The following is a 24,467-nucleotide window of genomic DNA, read 5'->3' on the forward strand; positions in this document are numbered from 1 at the left end:
GAGCAGGTCCTGGGAGATTGATGCCAACTTGACTTCTAATTGAAGGAGGAATTCAAAAGAAGGGAAAGTATATGAGTTCTAGAGATAGGAATACCTGAATTTAAATCCTGTATCATTTGCTTACATTAGTGTGACTCTGGGTAGGTCAGTTCTCCAATCTGAACCTTTGCTTTCTCCTGCAAAATACAAGGACAGTACTTGTTAAGAGTATTATGAAGATCAACAAAATGACACATGAGTACCTAATGATTGAGAACTGTTATCATTGAATGAGCCTGACTAATGGACCACAGTGCTGGCTTATCAAATCAAATTCATGCCAGCTAGTCAGCACATTCTATTCTTAGGAGGAGGACTAAAAAGCGTATCAGAAGTTTGCTTGCTGGACTCGGAGAAGAGAGAAGAGATTGTAGGGAATTGGGTGAAGACAGTCCTGCAGCTCTAGCAGGGCACCCTTTCCCACTCAGTAACTCTTGAGAAATGCACCTTAAGCTCAACTGGCCTTCTTCAGTCTTCTTCCATAATCACAAGAACATTCTGTAATTGCAACATTGTTAGCTTTGTATCTTATAGTAACTGCTTCAGTTGTCAAAATCAGGATCTGTTTTACAACTAATTAATACAGCTTTTAGGTTGGCAGCTTCCCAATACTATCTCTTAGTTTGGGAGATATTTCAGTTTCTTTGGCAACATTTACAAATCACTTTAGAAAAGAGTTAACAGAGCCAGCCTGAGTGCAATCTTCAGAAGGGATTGCTTGCAAGGTTGGTCCTTGGCTTACATCTGGGAACTTGACACTTGAACTGTTCCCTCCATTTTCTAATTGATAAGGGTGGTTCATTGTGCCTAGACTCTGAACAAACAATATGATTACCTGCTTTCCTCCTGGGAATCTGGAATTTTGATGGCTGCTAAGCAGACAGTGCCTGTGTCTATCAATAAAAACCTTGGATGCTATGTCTCTAATGGACTTCCCTAGGTACAAACAGAGCATACATGTTACTACATTGTCTGCTGCTGTAGAGGGGAGCATGCTGGGTGTATACCTTCACAGGAGGGAGAGAACACGAGGAAGCCCAGGCACAGGTTTCTCCAGAGTCCACCTGTCTTTTTCTCTTGCTGATAAATTCACTGTAATACAATTTACTGTAATTTAGCTATGAGTACAACTATGTATGTGCGGGTAGTCTTGGGACCCTGAAATAATTTCTTTCTTAAAGAAGGCTTTTGTAGGTGGCTGATTCCATCAGATATATGTGGATTCCTCTTATTCTCATTTGGGGTCTTGAGACTTCATTATGCTAGGGATCATTGCTACTATTTAGTCATATAATATATGGCTGCTTACTACATTCCACTACTTTAAAACAATTGGCAACAAGCCCTCAGCATTCCTAGGGAAGTATTCTTGAGGTTCTTAAGAGTAAAGGAATTTCTGACTACCCACCAGGATAATGAAGGTGGGGACTTAAGTGGGGAGATGAGTGTTGAAAAACCTCTCTTATTTATTTGTTTCTGGTTTCTTTCTCCTTTTTTTCCAGAGAGAAGGCAGAGGACTGAGTGGGACTTGGTCCAGATAGGGTTGGGCTGAGGATAGCTCAGTTTTCTGAGCTAGACCTGCCATCTCAGCTCAGACATTGGTAACTCAGGCAGCCTTGACATGCTTTTTATGGCACTTGGGGCACATTAACGACATAACTTTTCCTGTCTTTGTCTATCTACATGCCACAGTGGTGTTTCCTTACTCCACTCACATCCCAGGCTGTGAAACATAGCCTAATGCTACTAAGTAAATTTTATTTTTCCTTTAATTAATTCACTCTTTCATTCAGGAAACATTTGTTGAGCACCTACTGTTAATTAATACACACTAGGTAGGCCAGATCAATAAGAAACAGTGTTAGTGAGATTGCTCAGGTGATCAGCATCAAGTCAGACTTGCTGTAAGTACCCGATCTACTCTTATATCACAGGTCTGGTGACCAGACTCCTGCCATGTTCAGATAGTCAAACCCAAGACTCCTTGGTGTCAATTCTCTGATCCATATCGGAGTTTTGACCTTTTCCTGCTGGGCTGCCCCTTAAGACTGGAACCGCAGCCCTAAAGCCCACCCGCAGGATTGTGAGCCACCCTGAGGACATTGTCTGTGTTCCTCGAGATCACGTCTCACACAGCCCTCAGCCCTCTCCCTCTGGGAGAAAGGTGAGAGGAGAGAAATAGAGAAGAGAGCCCTGTCTACAGTGGAATCTCCATGTATGGTAGGCTTCCAGTCTCCCTCTCTCCAATTTCTTTCTGCCTACTAGTCTTGCTCTGCTCTCCTCCTTCTCATCTGTCTTCAGAATGTTACTGAGCCGCCCCTGTCAAGCTTCCTCCTGGATCTGCCTGGTTATACTCCTCTGTGTCTAGGATATTGGTGACCTCTTCCTGCCTTTCCTCGTCTGGCCTGTACCATACTAATGGACCCTGAACCCTGGGATATGGAGAGTTCCTGGCAGAGCTGAAAACTAGGCAGCATTCCTTGCTCTCCCACCCCTCTTCCCACCCTCAGGAGGCTTTGATCAGAATCTTTTTCCATGTCCTAAAATATCCTCTTTTCTTCGGTTAGAATGCTAGAATCTTGAGGTGTCTTAGCTAACTCGATGTGGTGTTTAAATGGCACTGCAGCATTAGGGACATGCCAGAGCCTCCCTGGTGGACCGATGTGCTCCAGAAGATGAGCTGGTTAACTCTTATCTCTCATTGGAGGAACATCTGTTCTGATGCTCAGGGCAGTGGGCTTTCTGGAATTCATGGTTATCCACTCCTTTAGAGTGGTTTACCATGGAGTAAAAACCATGGTATTGGCATTTTTTTTTCCAGCATCGTGAAGCTGAAAATTTCCATCCTCACTCCCTTTCCTTTGTGAGGCCGTGTTAAAAACAACCATCTATAGAGTAAGGGGAGAGAAAATTAGTGTCAGTAGAGGGAATTCATGATGCTAGAACCACTGTTGTTAAACCAGCTCTAAAATATTTTAAGAAGAAATTGGAAGAAGAAAAAATCTTTACTGTAATCATGCCACATTAACTGTATTAGGTTGCTACGGCTGCCGTAACAAAGTACCACAACGACTTAAACAACAGAAATTTATTTTCTCATAGTTCTGGATGCTAAAAATCCAAGATGAAGGTGTCAGCAGTGCTGGTTTTTTTTGAAGCCTTTCTCTTCGGCTTGTAGATAACTGTCTTCCTGTGTCTTCACATAGTCTTCTCTCTGTGCCTGTCTGTATCCTAATCTCTTGTTATAAAAACACTAGTCAGGGCGCCTGGGTGGCTCAGTGGTTAAGCAACTGCCTTCACCTCAGGTCATGATCCCAGGGTCCTGGGATCGAGTCCCACATCAGGCTCCCCCTGCTCTGCGGGGAGCCTGCTTCTCCCTCTGCCTCTGCCTGCCACTCCCCCTGCTTGTGCTCTCTCTCTCTCTTTCTCTGTCAAATAAATAAATAAAATCTTTTTTTTTTTTTTATAAATAAATAAAATCTTAAAAAAAAAAAGTTTAAAAAAAACAAAAAAACACTAGTCAGATTTATAAGACTGGCCCACCCTACTTACCTTGTGTTAACTTAAAAACCCTATATCCAAATACAGTCACATTCTGAGGTACCTGGGGATAAGGAATTCAATATATGAATTTTGGGGGGAAACAATTCAGCCCCTAACACTTAATGCATTAGCATTTTAATTTCTTAGATCTCCTTTTTAGTCTTTAGCTATATTCACTTTATTGCTTTTTTCAAAAATAGCCCATATTTATTATGTTAATGGCTGCATGTCATATTTTGTATTGATAGATCATAATTAAGCATTTCTCTGTTTCGACTGTTTAGTTTTTCCCTTGTAAAACAGCATGTTTGTACATCTAGAATTTTGTCTTCTTCTAAATCACATTCTTCTGTTAAATGGTGGATGGGTCTTGATGTTTACTGCCCAGCTATTTTCAAAGGACTGTACTTAGTTATGGTAGATAGTATCAGCAAGACACCTTGTGCATATTTATCTATAGTTTCACTGTTGGATTTTATTTACTTTTTCCTGCTAACTCTGCAAGCGTAAAAGGGGACCTTATACTTTTGATTCTAAGATAATGATGTTTGACCATGGTTGGCTATGTTAAATTATGAATTAAACAACCAACCAAAAAACCTACAAGGCGGAAGTGGCCGTATGATACTGTGCTCTTGTTTTCTGCTATGTGGAAACTTGAATTCAGGTTTCTCTTCATATTTGCAGTACTGTTGCTTGGATACTGGCTTCTCGCTGTGTCTGCTCTGGGTATCTTTCTTTCAACAGTTGGCTCTACTAGGTGTGCACACAACTCTGACCCTCAACTAATTTACAGATAAGTAGAAGCAGTGATAGGCGGGGGACTGGCTGGCTATCTGTCCATAAAGGAAGTGGTGTTGGACCATATGGCTTTTCAATAAAACGCCCCTGAGAAGATATTTAGCCATTTTGCACTCTGCTGCCGTGGGAATGGGAGGTACAGATAATTTTTTCTGCGGGCCCCAAACCTTTTCTCTGTGGCTCTTGACAGGTAGTGAAAAAGTAATAGAAGGTAAAAAAGTGAAACATGCTCTAAGAAAGTGAAAGTATTGTACATACTTGCTGGGAGATTACTTTCAGCTGAGATTCTGAATAAGGAAGGCCTGGAAGTGATGGGGATGGACATTTGTAAATGCCAAGAGTGGCTGGCAAGGGAAGGTCATTTCAGATAGAACAGAGAGCAAAAACACAGAGGAAAATGAGGAACAACAGTAATAGGGTTCGGCAGAAATATAGTATATTTAAAGGGAAGAGTGTAGATGAGAGTGAGAAGAAAGCAGGTGGCCTCATATATAGTCCCAGGCTCAGAGTTTACATTGAATTGATGAGACAGGAAAGAGCCCTTGAATATTTCAGGGCCATGAGTTATGTGCATTAATAAGATTATTATGGCCGCATTGTTTATCTCGATGCCCTTAAGGATTCTCAAAATTGATGTGTCACTAGCTGTTTGCTCCCCCAGAGGGCAGAAATGTTCTATTTCTGACTCCTTACTGCAGATTTTCTCTTCTGCTGTCTGTGTTTGCAGTTTGCACCTAGTGGAGATGTGGTTGCCTCCAATCTCATCCACCGGCAGCTATTCCCATCCTTGTTTAAATTGCTGAAATATATCTGTGCACTTCATTTTCCTCATTATTTATATATTTGTTTTTGTATTTGCTTCATGCGTGTATCTTGGCATTTTGGAAAAAGGCTTGGCCTTTTATGAACATTGCCAAGCTGGCCAGGACATTACTTTCGTTTATGTGTTAAGATACAGAGTTGAGGCAGAAATCCTCAAATCTTACTTGAATTTATTCACTTAGTTCTGAGAAGCTCTGTCTTTGCTGCTGAAGCTATTCTCTTTTCCTGGATATTTCTATGTGTAAAGCTGGCCTGGAAACCTGGATTCAGGGCCACCAAGGCTATCTGTACCGTTATAAAAGCAAACGAGGGTGACATTTGTTCATTTGTTCATTAGTTCATTCATTCATTAATATAATAAATCTGAGTGCTTACCGTGTGCCAGGCCTTGGAGGGGCCCATTAGAGGGATGAATGAGTAGATGTGGTCTTGTTATCATGGAGTTGTCCTGGAGCTAGACAAGCATTAAGCAAAAAACTGTAAGTAAATATGATTGCAAATGCTAACAAGTGCCAAGAAGCAAAAGTAAATGGTGTTGGTGAATACATTCATAATGTTTTACTACCATCACCATCATCCATCTTCAGAACTCTTTCATCTTGTAAAACTGAAGCCCTAATTGCAGTTGATTTTTGTATATTGATCTTGTATCCCGCAACCTTGCTGAACTTGTCTTTTTAGTTCTGAAACTTTTTTAGGTTTTCTATATACAAGAGTATGTCATCTGCAAATAGTTTTACTTTTTCTTTTCCAAACCGAATGCTTTTTATTTCATTTTCTTGTCTCATCGTCCTGGCTAGAACCTCCAGAACAATACTGGATAGAAGTGGTGAGAGTGGGGGCGCCTGGGTGGCTCAGTCGTTGGGCGTCTGCCTTCAGCTCGGGTCGTGGTCCCGGGGTCCTGGGATCGAGCCCCGCGTCAGGCTCCCTGCTCCGCGGGGAGCCTGCTTCTCCCTCTCCTACTCCTCCTGCTTGTGTTCCCTCTCTCGCTGTGTCTCTCTCTGTCAAATAAATACATTTTAAAAATCTAAAAAAAAAAAAAAGAGGTGGTGAGAGCGGACATTTTTGTCTTGTTCCTGATTGGGGGGGGGGCGGGCAACTTTCAGCTTTTTACCAGTAAGTATGATGTTAGTTGTGAGTTTTTTATAGATGCCCTTTTTCAAGTTGAGGAAGTTCCCTTCTATTTTTTTCTTTCTTTCTTTTAAGATTTTATTTATTTGAGAGAGAGAGCGTGAGAGAGAGAGAGAGAGTGTGCACTCGTGGGTGGGGGGGTAGAGGGAGAAGCGGACTCCCCGCTAAGCAGGGAGCCTGACGTGGGGCTTGATCCCAGGACACTGGGATCATGACCTGAGCCAAAGGCAGATGCTTAACCGACTGAGCCACCCAGGTGCATCCCCTCTTTTTTTTTTAGAGGGGGGTGGGGCAGAGGGAGAGAGAGAGAGAAAATCTTAAGCAGACTCCACACCCAGTGTGGAGCCTGTCACGGGGTTTGATCTCACAATCCAGAGATTATCACCTAAGCTGCAGTCAAGAGTTGGACACTTAACCGGCTGAGCCACCCAGGCGCCCCCATTCCCTCCTATTTCTAGTTTGTTGAGTGTTTCTATCATGAAGCAGTGTAGAATTCTTTCAAATGCCTTTTCTGCATCTATTACAAAGCTAATTTTAAAACTTTGTTAGGGCAGATCTATAATAGCTTTTGCTACAGGGATAGTTTAACTCCACTGCTAAGGTGGGGCCCCTTTGAGGTCTCTACTGAATGCTTTGAGGGCTTTCTGCTCTCGCTGGGAGTCACTCAGATGCCTCTCAGCTCTGTGTGAACTCTGGGAGCCATCCTACTCACAGTTCCCTGGTGGTTCTTTTCCAACTTCATGGAATATCACCTATACTGGTACGTCTTAGTATTCATCAAAGACTGAGGGGAGGGCGCCTGGGTGGCTCAGATGGTTAAGCGTCTGCCTTCGGCTCAGGTCATGATCCCAGGGTCCTGGGATCGAGTCCCGCATCGGGCTCCTTGCTCAGCAGGGAGTCTGCTTCTCCCTCTCCCTCTGCCTCTCCCTCTGCTTGTTCTCTCTCTGTCTCTCTCGCAAATGAATAAATAAAAAAAAAATCTTTAAAAAAAAAAAAATTAAAAAAAAAAAAAAAAAAAAGACTGAGGGGAATTCTGTTATGATTTCTGGAGCTTTTTTTTTTTTTGTTTAGCTCTCTCCTCTTCAGAATTTCCAGCTGCTTTTGACTTCCTGTACTCTTATTTCTGTCTCCTCCACTTAGACCATCATGATCTGCTTGGAATGCCCTTTTCTGTTCTGTGGACTGAGATGTGTCTTCTGGCAGAAAACCAGGCAGTCATAGGGCTCACTTTGTTTCCTCTGTGTCTCAGGTATTATAGTCCTGTGCTACTTGTCTAGTATATGAAATGAGTGGTTTCATGTATTTGTCCATTTTCCTAGTTGTTTTATGGCAGGAAGTTAAACCCCAGGTCCTGTTACTCTCTCATGACTATAGGTGGAAGTTTTTGGATCACAGGATTTTAGTGGTAGAGCAGACATTGCAAAAAGCTATCTGATGATCCTCTTATTATGTGAGAAAACTGAGGCTTGAGGGAGATGACTTGCTGATATTGGCATAGGTTTAAGACACTAGGAAGATTCTGTGGATTTCCATATATACACACAGTTGGTGTTTTGTCCACATTTTACAGAAGGAAATACAAAGAGATGTTCGGGTAGGTTTTGTCAGTTAACTTGGGTCACTTAGGTAAGAAGTGGCAGAGTTGAAGTGAAAATCACAACCTCCCAACTCTGTGCAGCTACCGGGATCATTGCCTGTTGAAACAATGTATCAGGAATCAGAGACATGCGTTTCTCTGTGTTGTACCCTGCCAGGCACATGAGCAGGGCTCAAGAAACAGAGACTCATGCATTGTGTGTAAAGGCACACGTAGTGCTACCTGTGTTGGACGTTGTAGAAAGCCATGTTAACTGATCACACAGCCAATAGAGCATCTTTAGTGAAACTCCCATCCAGGACTGCTTGTAGGAGTAGATGCTGTTGCACTTGCATCTGCAGCTCTCTGCACACTTTGTCGCAGTCACCTTTGTTTATTGTGATAGCTCTGAGTCACTTAGAAAAGGTTAGCTTCTGTTCAGTGTTCTCCATGGGGGCGGTACATTTGAGAAAGACAAAAAATGGATTTAACAAAACACTGCCACAGATACTTAAAGCTTAATCTCTAGTTCTCAGGGAATTTTGTTTCTCCCGAAAAACTATTCCCAGAAGCTTCAGATAACAAAAGTTGTACTCTTTTAAAAAATTGTTTAATTAGCCAGCTTGTAATGCTATTATAGTAGCTTTATTTTGACCTACATACCTTACCCACCCCCACTGTTATGTATGACTTTTCATCTGCAGTTTTCTGCCCAGTCATCCAGACTTGTGAGGGCATCTTGTTTTCTCCTTGGTTTGACATTTCCTTCCCTTGGCAGTCTAAATTCACCTCGTGCTCTCTCTCTCTCTCTCTCTTTTTTTAAGTAGGCTCCACATTGGGGCTTGAACTCATGACCCTTAGATCAAGACCTGAGCTGAGATCAAGAGTTGGACGCTTAACCAACTGAGCCACCCAGGCGCCCTGGTCTCTCTCTTTTAATACGCTTGGGTTAAAATATTGTCAAGAGTTCTTAGCAAAGTCTAAGCAAGTTACCTTTGTTGCCTCTTTGTGGTCCATTGGCTTATTGACCTCCTCCAAGTGTTGCCCAGAGCCCCTCTGGATCCTTTCTTTTTTTTTTTTTAAAGATTTTATTTATTTATTTGACAGAGAAAAAGAGAGCACAAGCAGGGGGAGCATCAGGCAGAGGGAGAAGGAGAAGCAGGCTCTCTGCTGTGCAGAGAGCCAGACATGGAGCTCCATCCCAGGACCCTGGGATCATGACCTGAGCTGAAGGCAGATGCTTAACTGACTGAGCCACCCAGGTGCCCCATAGATCCTTTTTATAAATGGGAGTAACCCTGGCCATCTCTGTCAGATTTTGAGCTTAATGACTTTTTATAATGACAGGATCTACTCGTCTCTACCCCCTAAAAACAACGAACTTGTTAGTTTGTTGTAAAATTCTGGAAAAAAAAAATTAGTGTCTTTTTTTTCATTTTTTAAATTATAGTGTTAATGCTTTATTCTGAATTAGGACTGTGACTTCTCTGGGTCTCAATCTTTTATCTTTAGAATGGGGATAATAAATAATATTACACTGTTGTAAGGATTAGGTGAGATCATACAAACCAGCACCTTGCATGTGATAAATGCTCAATAACTGTTAGCGCTTAGTATTTGGAGACTGGTGCCCACCAGAACTGGTTCTCCCTTATCTGATATGTGATGACTTTTATAGGACTTGGGTTCAAGCCTTCACTTTTTTTTTTTTTTTTTCTGCAAGAGTCCCAATTTCCAAGGGCATTTTGCATCAGAGCCTAGACCTGGTGCCAGGCTTTCAGGGGCCTTTCATCATTTGGTTTCTGACTTGTGTTCTTCACTAGCTGTGTCATTTTTATTGGTTGTATAACTCCAGCTATATCATAAGGATTGTGCGGGTGTGACTGTATTTATACATGACTTCATTTGATTATTTTTCAATCTTTCATTCATTTGATGATGCAGCAAATATTTGTTCAGTGCCAGTTGCTTGCCAGCACTGTGCCCAGTACTGATTATATGACAAATGTCACAACATAGTTAAACCCTATAATAGGAAGGCTAGGTTCTAGTGGTCCTCTTTCTTTTTTCTTTCCTCCTCATCCCATTAAATCCCTGTGACACCAGCCCCTTTAGTTCCACTAAATAGTTGTTAAGTTTTTGGAACATATAGGGTACAGTGGATACAGGATGAGGGGGACACAGTCCTGTCTGCAGTGAGTGGAAGAAAAGTTTACAAGTAATTCCAAAATAAGATTTTCAAAAAGATAATTATCAAGTACGTTGTTCTTGGTGGGTTGTTGAGAGGTGTGATGGGAGAGATCATAGCACATTGCTGAGGTCTAGAAAAGCTTTGAGAAGCGGGAGACAGTTGAGATGGATCTTGGAAAGATGGGTTGAATTTTTATAGGAGAGATAAGGCAGATTGAATGAAATGTCGGTGATGGGTGAAGACCATGGAAGAAGCCAGGCAGGGAGAAGTGAGCACTGTATTTGGGGCCTGGGTGTTCAGGGGAAGTTGGGAAGGACCTTCGTTGCCAGATTGGGAGTGTGCATTGAATGTTCACGGGGATGGGGAGCCACTGGAGGTGTATGGGCCCGGAGTGGTGATACTGGAGTAGGGAGAGACAAAAGTCAGAGAGAGGGTCTAGTTAAGAGCCTGTTGTCTAAGATTGTACTTAACCTGTCTGGGCCTAGTTGCCTAACCTGTTAAACAAGAATAAGATTACACACAATCTGCATTTGGCAGGTGAGTGTGCAACTTCTTCCACCTCTCCATCTCTGATCTGTGTACGTTTGGCAGATGTTAGGGGGCCTCAGGCAACTTCTTCCAGCTCTCCATCTCTGATTCTGTGTACATTTGGGAGATGTTAGAAGGCCTCAGGTCTGAAGCCCAGGTGAGCATCATTTCAGTCTAGTCGTCCAACTTGCATGGATTCTGGATATCTTTAGAGAAATTATACCAAGAAAAGCTCAGTGTTACATTCCATTTTTCCTGTGATTTTTTTTTTTTTTGCTAATGAAGTAATTTAATAAGTTTGATTTTTATTTGCACAGTGCTGTGAAATATTTTCAAGACCATTTTGTGAAGTTAAACTTCATTTGTCCGCGTCTCTTGTTTCAGGTGCCACCTGCTTCACTTTTTGCCATGCCTGTTGTCTTGCAGCTGCAGGTGTCTTTGTCAGGGCTGGAATAGCTGCATCTCTTGTTCCTTCAAAAGAGAAAAACTTTTCTACTTGGATTGAGACTCTCGGGGAAGTTATAGTTAAATAGGAGTTGTTTTGGGGCGCCTGGGTGGCTCAGTCGGTTAAGCATCTGCCTTCGGCTCAGGTCATGATCATAGGGCCCTGGGATTGAGCCCCACATCTGGTCCCTGCTCATCAGGGAATCTGCTTCTCCCTCTCCCTCTGCCTTCTCCCCTCTGCTCATGCTCTGTCTCTCTCTCTCTCAAATAAAAAAAATCTTTTTAAAAAATAATCTTTAAAAAATAAATAGGAGATGATTCACTGATAGTAAGTTGGTGGATTAAAGAAGTTATAAGACCATTGTCTGTAGAAAACATGTTTAGCTTATTTGACCCAGATTTTCTTTCAGTTTTACATTACTTCTTCTTGGATTACCCAGATTCCATTCGTTGAAATTCTATACACTTTTCTCTTGTTTTCTGAGCTCTAAGAGTATAAATATTATCGTCCTTTTATTTTATTTTATTTTAAAGATTTTATTTATTTATTTGACAGAGAGAGACAGCGAGAGAGGGAACACAAGCAGGGGGAGTGGGAGAGGAAGAAGCAGGCTTCCCGCTGAGCAGGGAGCCCGATGCCCCAGGCGCCCCTATTATTGTCCTTTTAAAAAGTTTAAAAGTAAAAAGTTTAAAAATCTTAGACATTGGCGCGCCTGGGTGGCTCAGTGGGTTCAATGTCTGACTCTTGGTTTTGGCTCAGGTCATGATCTTGGGGTCGTGGGATTAGGCTTCTCGCTGAGCTGGAAGTCCACTTGAGCTTCTCTCTCTTCTTCTCCTTCTGCCCTCCCTGCCGCCTCTCTCTCTCAAAAAAAAAAAAATTTTTTTTTTTTTTTTTTAAAATAAATAAGGGCGCCTGGGTGGTTCAATCACTAAGCGTCTGCCTTTGGCTCAGGTCATGATCCCAGGGTCCTGGGATCGAGCCCCTCATCAGGCTCCCTGCTCAGCGGGAAGCCTGCTTCTCCCTCTCCCACTCCCCCTGCTTGTGTTCCCTCTCTCGCTGTGTCTCTCTCTGTCAAATTAATAAAATCTTCTTTAAAAAATTTAAAAAATAAATAAAAAATAAGTAAAAATATGCATTAATGGCAAAGTTGTTTCCACTATTTAAAAAAATTTCTTTTTCTAATACTGAAGTTAACAATGTTCCTTATGGAAAATACAGAAAAAAATAAAGAAGGAAATAAGTATTGCCTATAATCTGATTGGTAGTTTTTATATCTTGTTGGATAGGCAGTTCAGGTTTTGAGTTTTGTTAATATTCTATGACTATTTGTATTTCCTATTGCAGCTGTAACAAATTATCACAAACTTAGTGGCTTAGAACAACACAAATTTATTGTTTTGCCGTTCTGTAGATTAGAAGCCCAACATTGGTCTCACTGGACTAAAATGCAGGTGATGGCAGGGCTATGTACCTTTCTTGAGACTCTAGAGGACAACTCATTTCCATGTCTCTTATAGCCTCTAGAGACCCCTACATTCCTGGATCATGGCCCCTTCCTCCATCTTCAACACCAGCAATGTGGGGCCAAGCCCTCACATCCCATAATTCTCACCTCCTCTTTTGCCTCTCTCTTACCCTGATCTCACTGAAATAATCCAGAATAATCTCTTCAATTCAAGGTCCTTTTTTTTTTTTTTTTAATTTTAAATTTTTTAAAGATTTTATTTATTTATTTGAGAGAGAGAGATGGAGAGGCTTCCTTGGGGGAAGGCCGAGGCTTAACCAATTGAGCTACCCAGGCATCCCAAGGTCCTTTTAACCTATTTACCTCTGCAACCTATTTACATCCATTTGCCGTGCGAGGTTAACATATTCATAGGTTCCAAGAATTAGGACACAGACACTTCTGGGCATGCCATTGTTCTGCCTGCCACACCGATATGGTTCATGCATTCCTGAATTATTATATAGGTCTCTAAATTGTTTATTAGTTCTTTTTGGTATCGTTCCTTCACATTTTAAAACCATGTGCCCAGCTTTTAGAGTAATCTTAAATTGTCACAAATGATTTCTATTTAAATATTTTTAATTAAGTGGGGGTGGAGAGGAAGGTCTGAAGTCAGAGTAGCCCAGAACCCCTCTGGCATTTAAGATGGGGGGGGCAGGCAGTCCAGAGGAGACAATGATGGTAAAAACTGTGCTGCCTTCAGATGTCTCTACCAGGTAGGGTGACAGCTACATGAGCAGCAGGGTTTAATCATGTTCCTGATGCTGATTTCTTATCCTGGGATATTGCTAGAGCTCATGTCTATGCCCAGTCTGAGTATTAGTTTCCAGAGTATAATGCCTAAAAAACAAAGTACTAAGCAAACAGGAAATCAAACCCAACCCAGAACATCTGCCCTGTGAGGAGAAATCTAGTTCTTATGCTTGTTGTAAATGAAGAGACCTTGGGGTTTGCCTCTGCCCTCTGGGGCAAGTGCCAGGATGGGCTGGCAGCAGCCCTGAAACGGGAGGGTCTGGATTGAGAAGAGAGCTTATGTTTGGGCAAAAACTAAGAATAGATGGCAAGCCTGCATCCTGGGGGAGAATGAGTATGTCTTTTATGGTGCCTGTCCACAGTGTAGAAGATGGAGATACAAAGATAAGAGATGATTTGGGCCCCTGGGGAGCTTGCAGATTAGTGGAGAGACAGACAAATGCACTAATAACTGTCACATGAGTAATGGGGTAGATGTTGCTGATGACGTTACTGAAACCCATCAAATACATGAAGACAGTGGTTGTGTTTATTTATAGCCTGATTGTCTCTGGGCTAAATGTTCCTTTTTAACGGCTTCTTGTATGGAATATTTCTTAGACCCCACATCATCCTGCATGACCATCTTTGGATACTTTTAGAGTGGCAGAGAAGCAACTCAATCTTTCCCTCACTTCCACATATTGTTCATCGTCAAGTCCCATAGTCTTCCTCCGAAACGTCCTGAGCTGGACTGTTTCTTTCTGCTTGGGTCATTACCATCTTTGCTACTGAAGCATCTCCTGACATTTCTGTGGTTTCACTCTTGTCCTCCCAAACCAGAAGGATTCTTCTAAACCTCAGTTCTAAGCTCGAGTTTTTGGGCCTCCAGTGTGCACCCCCTTGGCACTAGTTTACATTGCTATTAGAGCACAAGCCAGGTTCCCAGCCTCTACCTGCACTTGGACTTCTGGGCATCCCCACTTTCTCTTTCCCATCATGCTCCCTCTCCAGTGGCCTCTGCCAGAATGCTTTTTTCTGATTTGTCCCTGCTGGTTCCTTCTTAATCAGATCTCAGTTTAATGGGCACGTTCTTAGAGAGGTCTTCCCTGATCACCCCATTAAAAATAGTCCTTCAGGCACTATTGCTGGGGAAATATAATTACAAACAAAATCTCCCAAGAGCTCTCCACAAAGGTAGTAGAGAAAGAAAACACTTTTATTATTGAATAAGCATTAAACCAGAACATGACGTGCATCACAGGCAATCCTCTAAGAGATTGTAAAGACAGAAAACAATCTCACCTTATTAGATAGCCAAGCAGATATAACTTGTTACGTACTTATTTTCAAAATAAATGATAACTAGTCCGTTAGTAAGAAGACTGTGTATAGTGAGGTTGTGCCAATTTCGATGAGTTTCTGAGTCTCCATTCTATCTTGTAGCACATTAGCTTTGCCTGCCAGGTATGTGGCATTGTATATTTCTGTGTGTTTGAGTAGGGTGTTGATAAAGTATTGCACAAGACAAAGTACATCGATTTTGACAGGGCCCCAGACTCCTCCCTCTGGTTCCATGTTGATTAATCAGCATTCTTTGGATCTCATTGACTCATACTGCTATAAATTCACCTTCTTTCGATTTCTTATGTACAGAGATGTTTCTTGAGAGACTTTACTCTTTCTGTCAGGATGTGTGATTCACTGGTGGAAGTGTCTGGAGTCTATGAAATGATCACTTTATTGTGTTTGGCCTTCAGCTCTCTTTGTATTTTATTTTCCCCTCTGTGAAGTGAAGGAACACTGAAGAAAAGTGGGAATTTAGTATTTCTGTTCCTCTCTTGTTACTTTATGCTCTTTTAACTATTTAATCATAAAAGTATGGATTTTCCCCCATATGTATATATTTTTAACTTACTACATCTTTTTCCTGATTATGCAAGTAACATTTTCTTCTGGAACATATTTTGGCAAATATAAAAAAGCACAAAGAAATGTAAAACCTTGGGGCGCCTGGGTGGCTCAGTTGGTTGAGTGTCTGACTCTTGATCTCGGCTCAGGTCTTATCTCAGGGCGTGAGTTCAAGCCCCACATTGGGCTCAAGCTTGGAGCCCACTTAAAAAAAAAAAAAGAAAAGAAATGTAAAATCACTGGTCATTCTACCTCTCCATAACTGTCAACATTTTGATATATTTTCTTCCAGTACTTTTTCTGTATATGATAATCCAGATCATTCCTCACGTGAATTTACAGAACATTTAGAACATTGTTCATGTCTTTGCTTAGTCTTAGAAAAATACCATTTTTCATGTCTGTATTATTAGGTCAGATTTTATGAAAGCATTGTTTTGGTAGGTCAAAAATTTGGTTGACTATCAGAGTTTCATATGGTTTAACCTAATGTTTCACCAAATGGTGAAATCATTTATTTTCATAATGTTATTTAGATTGTTTCAGATTTTCAATTAATATACACAACACTGTGATGAAAGTCTTTTACATAGTCTTTGCCTTAAGATTTCTAATTATTTCTTTACAATCATTCCTAAGAGGAAAATTACTGATACAAAGAATATTACCTGTCTTCAAGTTAGAAGGTACTTCTCTTTCTGGCTTGTGTATTTGCCCTTTTAAAATCGGGTTTTCCTTTTTTTTTTTTTTTAAGATTTTATTTATTTATTTGACAGATAGAGACATAGCGAGAGAGGGAACACAATCAGGGGGAGTGGGAGAGGGAGAAGCAGGCTTCCTGCTGAGCAGGGAGCCCGATGTGGGGCTCAATCCCAGGACCCTGGGACCATGACCAGAGCTGAAGGCAGACGCTTAATGACTGAGCCACCCAGGTGCCCCAGTCTGTTTTCTTTTTTAAAATTGCAATGGTAATTGATATTTTCAGGGCAAATCTCAAGCATTATACTCAATGTCCTTTGCCATTAAAACATCCCACCAGGGTGCCTGGGTGGCTCAACTGGTTAAGCATCTGCCTTAGGCTCAGGTCATGATCCCGGAATCGAGTCCTGTGTCAGGCTTCCTGCTCAGTGGGGAGTCTGCTTCTCCTTCTCCCTCTGCCCCTTCCTCCTGCTCATGCTTGCTCTCTCTCAAATAAATAAAATCTTTTTTTTTTTTTAAGATTTTATTTATTTATTTGACACAGAGAGACACAGCGAGAGAGGGAACACAAGCAGGGAGAGTGGGAGAGGGAGAAGCAGGCTTCCGGGAGCAGGGAGCCCGATGCGGGGCTCGATCCCAGGACCCTGGGATTATGACCTGAGCTGAAGGCAGCCGCTTAACGACTGAGCCACCCAGGCGCCCCTCAAATAAATAAAATCTTATAAAAAAAAAAAAAATCCCACCAGACCGTATGAATGTCAGTGAGCAACTTCTCCTTGGGTCTCTTCACAGAACAGCAAGGTTGGGGCCTCCTGTGTATCTGAATGCTCTGCTAAGAGGGTCTTGTGGCAGGGATTTTCAAGATTGGCATCACCTATTTTCCTATTAATAATAAATCTAGATTTTTAGTTCTTTCTGTCAGACATTTACCATTATTTTGTTTTGAAAAAATTCAAATTTTTCCATATATTCAGTAAATTGCTGACTTATTGCCCATTTGCTTCTGCTAGCCACTATTATGGCATATCCAGTAACAACAGATAATGTTTGTTGAGCATCTAGTATCTATTATGCGTAGTCCTAAGCGCTTTACACACATTTGATCTTTTAAAGAACCCTATGGGAAATTGTGACGGTAGGCGGGTTTGGGTAAACTGCTTCTGGGCACCACTGGGAATAGAGACCCATGACGGTTCTGACTCAGAATTGCAGACATTAGCTGTTGTGCTTTACCTCCTCCGTGTATGCATCATTTTAACTCTTGGTCCTGGTTCCTCAGCGCATATATGTTTTGGGAGCATGTGTATAATCATTTCAGAAGCTAGAGATGATCTTTCTATGATTTTTGAATTGGAAAAAAATGTCTTATTGGTTATATAGACTCACTGGGATTTTATGCTACTGGTTTATGTCCTATATTCTGAATGTGGGTTTATATTTTTTTTAATCTATGGGGTTTTTTGTTGTTTTTGGTCTCATTTTCTAGGTCCAAAAGCTGCTTTGTATGTGCCCAGTAGACTTCCATGGGATCTTCCAATTGGATGAAAGACGGAGAGATGCGGTGATCGCATTGGGCATTTTTCTCATTGAATCTGATCTTCAGGTAAGTCTTTACTACATTAAAAGTGTTTTTGCAGTGTAAATGGGGGAGTGTAATTAGAATTTAAATTTGTACCTGCTTATATTTATCTAAAGTAGTACTAGAAGAATGCATATGAACCTAATAAAAGTGGTTAGTGATAGTGAGGCAGAGTGGGTAGAACAGGCGGGAGTAATTTAATTAGTTTAATTAACGTACACCCTCTTATTAAGAAATTTTGTTTTTCGAACTGTGTGAATAATTAAGTTGTTAAAGTGGTTTTTGATTGTTGTTACTGTGTTTTGTTTGGCCAGAAAGTTAATTAAAATGCTAAATGAAGTAATTGTGTGCCCTCCAGAGTAGACTTGATTTTCAATCTAAGGTCAAATGTTCGTTGGTCAGACTGAGTAACCATTTTTTTTTTTCCCTTCCAAAGGATGGTGTTCTTTGAGATAACTCTGACATAATACAATCTTGTTCAGAACTGCGATAGATATAGGGGCGCCTGGCTGGTGCAGTCGATGGAGCGTAGGACTCTTGATCTTGGGGTTGTAAGTTCAAGCCCCATGTTGGGTGTAGAGATTACTTAAAAATAAAAAAGTCTTTTTTAAAAAATATTTTATTTTATTTGAGAGAGAGAGAGTGAGTGAGAGAGAAAGCACGAGTTGGGGGGGAAGAGTGGGGGGAATAGGAAGCAGACTCCCCACTGAGCAGGGACCTGGATTCGGGCTGTATCCCAGGACCCAGGGATCATGACCTGAGCTGAAAGGCAGCTGCTTAACCAACTGAGCACCCAGATGCCCCTAAAAATAAAACAAAATCTTAAAAAAAAAAAAAAAAAAGAACTGTGATAGATATAAAATAAGTTTTAGAGTACATATTAATGTATCTTTTAGAGGTGATTTGAAAATCAGTGTTGTGGCTCCAACAGAAAATGATGTGGCCTTGTTTTTTTTAGTACTTCCAAGGCTAATTGAAGCAAATGGTTGATCACTGAATACAGAATCTATTATTTGTTTGTTTATTTTTATCATTATCAAGAATCACTTTTAATTCCATGTTTAATCATGCTATGGTTAGGAAAATAAAGATATTAGATATTTGAATTTTTATTTATCTAAAAATGCTTACATGTCCTGGAAATTCTTTTTTTTTTTTTTCTTTTAAGATTTTATTTATTTGAGAGAGAGAGAGAGAATGAGAGAGAGAGAGCATGAGAGGGGGGAGGGTTAGAGGGAGAAACAGACTCCCGGCCGAACAGGGAGCCCGATGTGGGACTCGATCCTGGGACCCGAGCTGAAGGCAGTTGCTTAACCATCTGAGCCACCCAGGTGCCCCTGTCCTGGAAATTCTACTTCAGTAGGATTAATATTTTTGACAGGGTATTCATTCATTTGAAAAAAAATTAAGCATTTTAGAGCAGTAGTTTGAAAATTAAATAGGTTGTTTGACCAAGGCCACATGAAAAACCAAAATTAGATGCATATAAACTGCATTTTAATTATTCTTCCTATTTTTTTATAAATGTGAAAAGAAAAAAAATCGTATCTCCTTTTTGCAAAGTCTTATTTAAATTTAAATATACAGGGAGGAAAAGAATTTTAAAAATAATCTGTATGAGAAACTGCTATCCAAATATGTATTAATCCGAAAATATCTTTGGCAAAATTAATAGATTTACCTGTAAGTCCCTAATATTTGTGGTAGGCTTTTTAGAGTGGCAAGGAAGAGACAAATACAAATTACGCTGGTGTAATTTGGGTTCCTGGTAAAGCTTGGCGGGACCTGAGGTCACAGCTCCTTGAGCCATGCAGTCTGCCAGCGCTTCTAGGAAGCCCATTGACCTCACCACACAAGGAGAGGGACCCCGCAGGCCTTACCAGCCCCCTGAGCCCTAGGCACCAGCTTTCTCTTGGTTCACCTGGTGTTGCTGTTCTCTGTCTCCAACCAGGATGGGCTGTGGTACTGGCCTCCAAGTCCAGTCAGTGGGCTGCCCTGGCAGCAGCTGTGGCCAGAGTAGCAGAAGTAGTTTACTCCTACCTGCTACAAAAGCCATCCCAGGTTCTACAGGATAGAACACCTGGGGTCACTTCCTCTGCAGGGAGCCATGCCTTACACATCCTTTGGAGTTTTGTGCCTCTTAGTACAATGGGATCCTGGACAGATGTAGCCATCTCCTTCATCTGATTTAAAGAAAAAGTTGTTTTGTTTTTGCTAAAGAAAGTTCTCTATTTGTTGTGGTTATGTATTGTGGTGGAACAAACTACCCCAAAATTTGGTGGCTTAATACAATAGGTTGGTTTTTGTTTTTTCTCTTTTCTCATGAATCTCCAATTTAGCTGGAGCACAGAAGAGTCACTGTCTCTGCTCCATTCAGTGTCACCTGGAGTGGCTTGAAGGCTAGGGGCTAGAATCACCTGAAGGCTTGTTCATGCACAAGGGTGTGGGTTGATCCTGGCTATTGGCTGGGACCTAAGCTGGGGTGCTCAGCCAGGGCACCCCTATGTACATGGCCTCTCCATGTGGCCTGGGCTATGTCACTTTGTCACAATGTAATGTCTGGGTCCCGAGGGCATGTGTCCTGAGAAAAAGCCAGATAGATGCTGTTACTGTCTTCTTTAGCCTGGGAAGTTGGTCTCTTAAACTACAGTTGACCCTTGAACAACACGGGGGTTAGGGGCACTGACCCCCTGTGCAGTTGAAAATCCACATGTAACTTTTGACTCCCCCAAAACATAACTACTAATAGCCTACTGCTGACCAGAAGCCTTACCAAAAACAATAAAGTAAGCTAGAGAAAATGTTATTAAGAAGACTGTAAGGAAGAGAAAATACATTTACAGTACTGAAAAAAATCCATATATAAGTGGACCTGTGCACTTCAAACCCATGTTGTTCAAGAATCAACTGTACTTTCTAAAAACACCAGAAGCAAGTTACTAAGGCAGCCCATTTTCCAGGGGAGGTAAATTTGACTCTACCTTTCCGTGGAAGGAGTGTCACAGAATTTGGAGCCATATTTTCAGTATTACCACATGTTTTGTTTTGTTTTCAGTATTTCAGAACATCAAATAGTATCCCCCTTCTCAGGAGTACACTTAACCTAATCCTTAACTGGAACAGTTATAAATAGGGAAACAACCAAAAGAGTCAGTCATGGAAGGTTATGAAGTGACATGTTGACTGGCTAGTTTGGAAACTAGAAGAAAGTAGTTTTTGTATTGGCTAATGATGGCTATAAAGTCTAATGCTCATTTTGGGAAAAGCAAAAGGAAACATGAAACAGAAAATTAAAAAAAAAAAAAGAAAGAAAGAAAAAAAGAGGACAAAGGCCATGAATAACAGAAGCATCACCAAGTTTAGAAGCTTATGGCTGTGACCGTCCCTCAGTCTAGAGGATCTGATCCTGGGGCCCACTGAAGGGCTTGCGGGCTCTCTGAACACTCTTGTTGAAGGCAGTTTTGAGAGTGTGTGCGCACACATACCTTCTTGTGGAGAGGCCCTCATGGGGGCCTAGCCCCCAGCGAGGGCCAGAGCCGGGCTGGACATTCAGCAGCAGAAGGGCAGATTTTAGCCCTTCCTTAGGCACCCCTGGTGCAGGTGATGTGATAACTTCCTGATGCCACCTGCTGCTGCCATATGGAAACAGGAAGGATGCCCATCCACGCAAACATCCATCTTTGAGATGATTAGGATGCGTATGCTTTACTACCAGCCGCACTTGTATTAAATATAATTTTTTTTTTTTTTAAGCACAAGGATTCTGTGGTTCCTTACCTTCTTCGACTGCTTAAAGGTCTTCCGAAAGTGTATTGGGTAGAAGAAAGCACAGCTCGGAAAGGCAGAGGTAATTTTGTATAAATTTTTCCCTGAACTCAGGGAAGAGCATGTATGCTCACAGTCTGTATGGATCAGGTGTTTAATCATAATAATGCATCAGGTACAATGTTTCTAGCTGGTTCCACTCTTGGCTGTGAGACACCTGCCTGTCTGCAGCAGCATGGGCTATGCTTACTCATTGTTGTCCAGAGCCCATGGGGGCGAGGGCAAGGCTGAGAAAACCGGCTTTGCATTGCACTCTGGGAGTGAACAGGAACTTGGAGACCTTCATGAACCTTTTCTCATGTCTCCTTGCCAGAATTGGGTCCCCTGCCCATCCCTCAACCAGTCTCTGTTACCCCTAGATGAATAGGCTCACTCCTGGAGTGCATCCAGTTCTCCAGATTGCATCGCTACTACTCAGAAAGGAAGGGTGAGATGGATGTCTAGGACTTGAACACCATATTCACTGTAAACAGTTGATCATTTTGTTGCTGTTGCTGAGTTTTAGTTAAATTTCATACCTTTAAAAATAGTATATAAGTCCACTATGTGCCAGGCATTGTGCTAAGCACTTGTAACACTGATGTTCTTATATATTGATTTCCCAAGACTCCCATATGAGTTTGGGACACCTCCAGCATTCTAGAGATCATGACCCTGGAGACCGAAGTTTTCTTATAATCTCCCTATGTAAGGCCTGAGGTCCACTTTCAGACATAGCAGGGGGTTGGTGTCTACAGAGAAGGCCCTTGTCCTTTTCATTGGTGGCATGGCCCTAGTTTGTTGGGTGGGCTCAGCCTACTAAAGATGGGTTTTGCTGTTTTCATGAACATCTGCTTGTGCCTCTTCCTCTCCTTTGGGTTTCCTCATTTCTGGTAACCTATTGTGCCTGAAACTGACAGACTCCAAATTATGCACATACCCTGGAATTTAAAGGACTACAATTTAAAAATAAATAAATAAATAAATAAAAAAAATAAAGGACTACAATTTTTTATATTGAAATGTAGTTGACATACAATATTATATTAGTTCCAGACATACAACATAGCGATTCAAAGTTTATATACATTACAGAGTGATCCCAATGATAAATCTAGCTTCTGTCAGTCTGTCACCACACCAAGTCATTACCTGTTATTGATAATATTCCGTATGTTATACATTGTATCCCTATGTCTTCTTTGTTTTAGACCTGGAAGTTTGTCCCCTTTCCCTATTTTGCCCATCCTCCCACCCTGAAGGACTACAGATTAAATAGAAAGCATTGCTAAAAAACGTCAAACATCTCTGTCCACTACTGTTATCTAATTTGGGGAGAAGTAGAATAGCAGTAGAAGTTGATTCTATTTTCTTTTCTTTCAAAACAAGTATTACTTCTCTGTACACGGACTCCCACTAGGATGAAAGTTTTAGCACTATTTGAAACATTGTTAGAGATATATAAATGTCCAACTATTAGGTAACATTTCACTCTTTTATTTTTATTCAGGCAGTATGATTTATGCTTTTAAACTCTAGAGGAGTACTTCTCAAAGTGCCATCTGGGACCAGCAACATCAGCATCACCTGGGAACTTGTCAGAAATGCGGATTCTCAGTCCCCACATCAGAGTTACTGAGAAATTAGAACTCTGGGGCTAGGGAAGCTGGCAGTCTGCATTTTAATAAGCCTTCAGGTGATTCTGATCACACTCAAGTTTAAGAAGGACCTAGAGCTGCATCTTAAAATTATAGGTACAGAAGTGAACACGTAACAATCTTCTGCCATGTGCTATGAATAGATCTTGGTTAAATAATCAATATTCAAAATTGATTAAATATTTAATAGGGATTAGATCTACACAGAAATGATTCTGACATTTTTAAGGTGCACACCATAGAAGCACTGGTTAGCTTTTGGTCTTTTAGGTCCAGTGATCCCTTCCCAACCTTGAGGCCATGCTCCTGAGAACCTCCCTATGAAGAGGTCGGTAGTGGAAGGGCTTAAAAACCTATTAGGAATAGAGCAAATCTTTGGAAGCTCTTAGTTAGGATTTTCTCCACTTGTCAAAATAAAGCAGAAAAGAAATATAAACATTTAATTCAGTTTAAAGTAGTGGTAATTGATATTTGATGGTTAGCCTCCATATACCATCTCTTATACTCTATCAAGATTGGTTTCTCACCCTGGGTAGAAATTTAGGTCAGGAATAAAAAATGGAGTCTGTCATGTTGAGAAACTGTATAATCTCAAACTATAAATTGGCAGAAACATTTAAGTTTATTGAACCAAAACATTCTATTAAAAGAAAAGTTAGGGGTATTTCTCAGCAACCATGTTGGGCCCATATCTGTTCTTTTGAGGTTCACCTCAGTGAGGGCAGCCATCCCTGTAAACTGGTCTCTTGGCAGGCCCTGTGAGAGAGGGAACTTACCGAATTGGATGGCCCGTAGGTATGGTCCAGTGTCTCAGTGGTAATGATCTGACTCGTGTCTGTGTGCCTTCCAGCCACCCTCCCGGTTGCAGAGAGCTTCAGCTTCTGCTTGGTCACTTTGCTGTCTGATGTGGCTTATAGGGACCCCTCACTTAGGGATGAGGTAAGTGTGTGGTGAATTGGGTGCCTTTATTTTTCTTTCTTTCTTTCTTTCTTTCTTTCTTTCTTTCTTTTCTTTCTTTTCTTTCTTTTCTTTCTTTCTAGATTTTATTTGAGAGAGAGAGAGAGAAAGCACGAGCAGGGGGAGGGGCAGAGGGAGAGGAAGCAGCAGACTCCCCGCCGAGCAAGGGAGCTCAATCCCAGTACCCCGAGATCATGACCTGAGCCGAAGGTAGACTTTTAACCGACTGAGCCACCCAGGCGCTCCTGGAGTGCATTTCTATATAGTCAAAAAGAGTCCCAAAGTAATGAAAAGAGTAAAAAAAAAAACTTTGAAGTGATTGGGTTGTTTTGGTTGATTTATTTTGTACTAACACACCTAAGAAATGTTGAATACTTGCTTACAATACTTTCCAGGTTACCCAGTGACCTCTTTTTTTTTTTTTTTTTTTTTAAATTTTATTTTATTTGAGAGAGAGAGAGAGAGTGAAAGAGAGAGCACAAGAGGGGGTAGGGTCAGAGGGAGAAGCAGACTCCCCACCGAGCAGGGAGCCTGATGCGGGACT

At 41.3% G+C, this 24,467-nt stretch overlaps 1 protein-coding gene across 2 annotated transcripts in view; it reads left to right on the top strand.

Annotated features, from left to right (window-relative positions):
- Positions 1–24,467, top strand: part of PI4KA (phosphatidylinositol 4-kinase alpha) — a 118,474-nt gene that overhangs the window by 1,542 nt on the left and 92,465 nt on the right. For both annotated transcript variants that reach the window (XM_078060681.1, XM_078060682.1), the window contains exons 2-4: positions 17,412–17,528; positions 21,258–21,351; positions 23,817–23,905. In XM_078060681.1, the coding sequence (XP_077916807.1) occupies positions 17,412–17,528; positions 21,258–21,351; positions 23,817–23,905 (300 nt within the window). The remainder of the gene's footprint in view (positions 1–17,411; positions 17,529–21,257; positions 21,352–23,816; positions 23,906–24,467) is intronic.

The sequence above is a fragment of the Halichoerus grypus genome, chromosome 13, assembly GCF_964656455.1.
Source record: "Halichoerus grypus chromosome 13, mHalGry1.hap1.1, whole genome shotgun sequence".
Classification (NCBI taxonomy): domain Eukaryota; kingdom Metazoa; phylum Chordata; class Mammalia; order Carnivora; family Phocidae; genus Halichoerus; species Halichoerus grypus.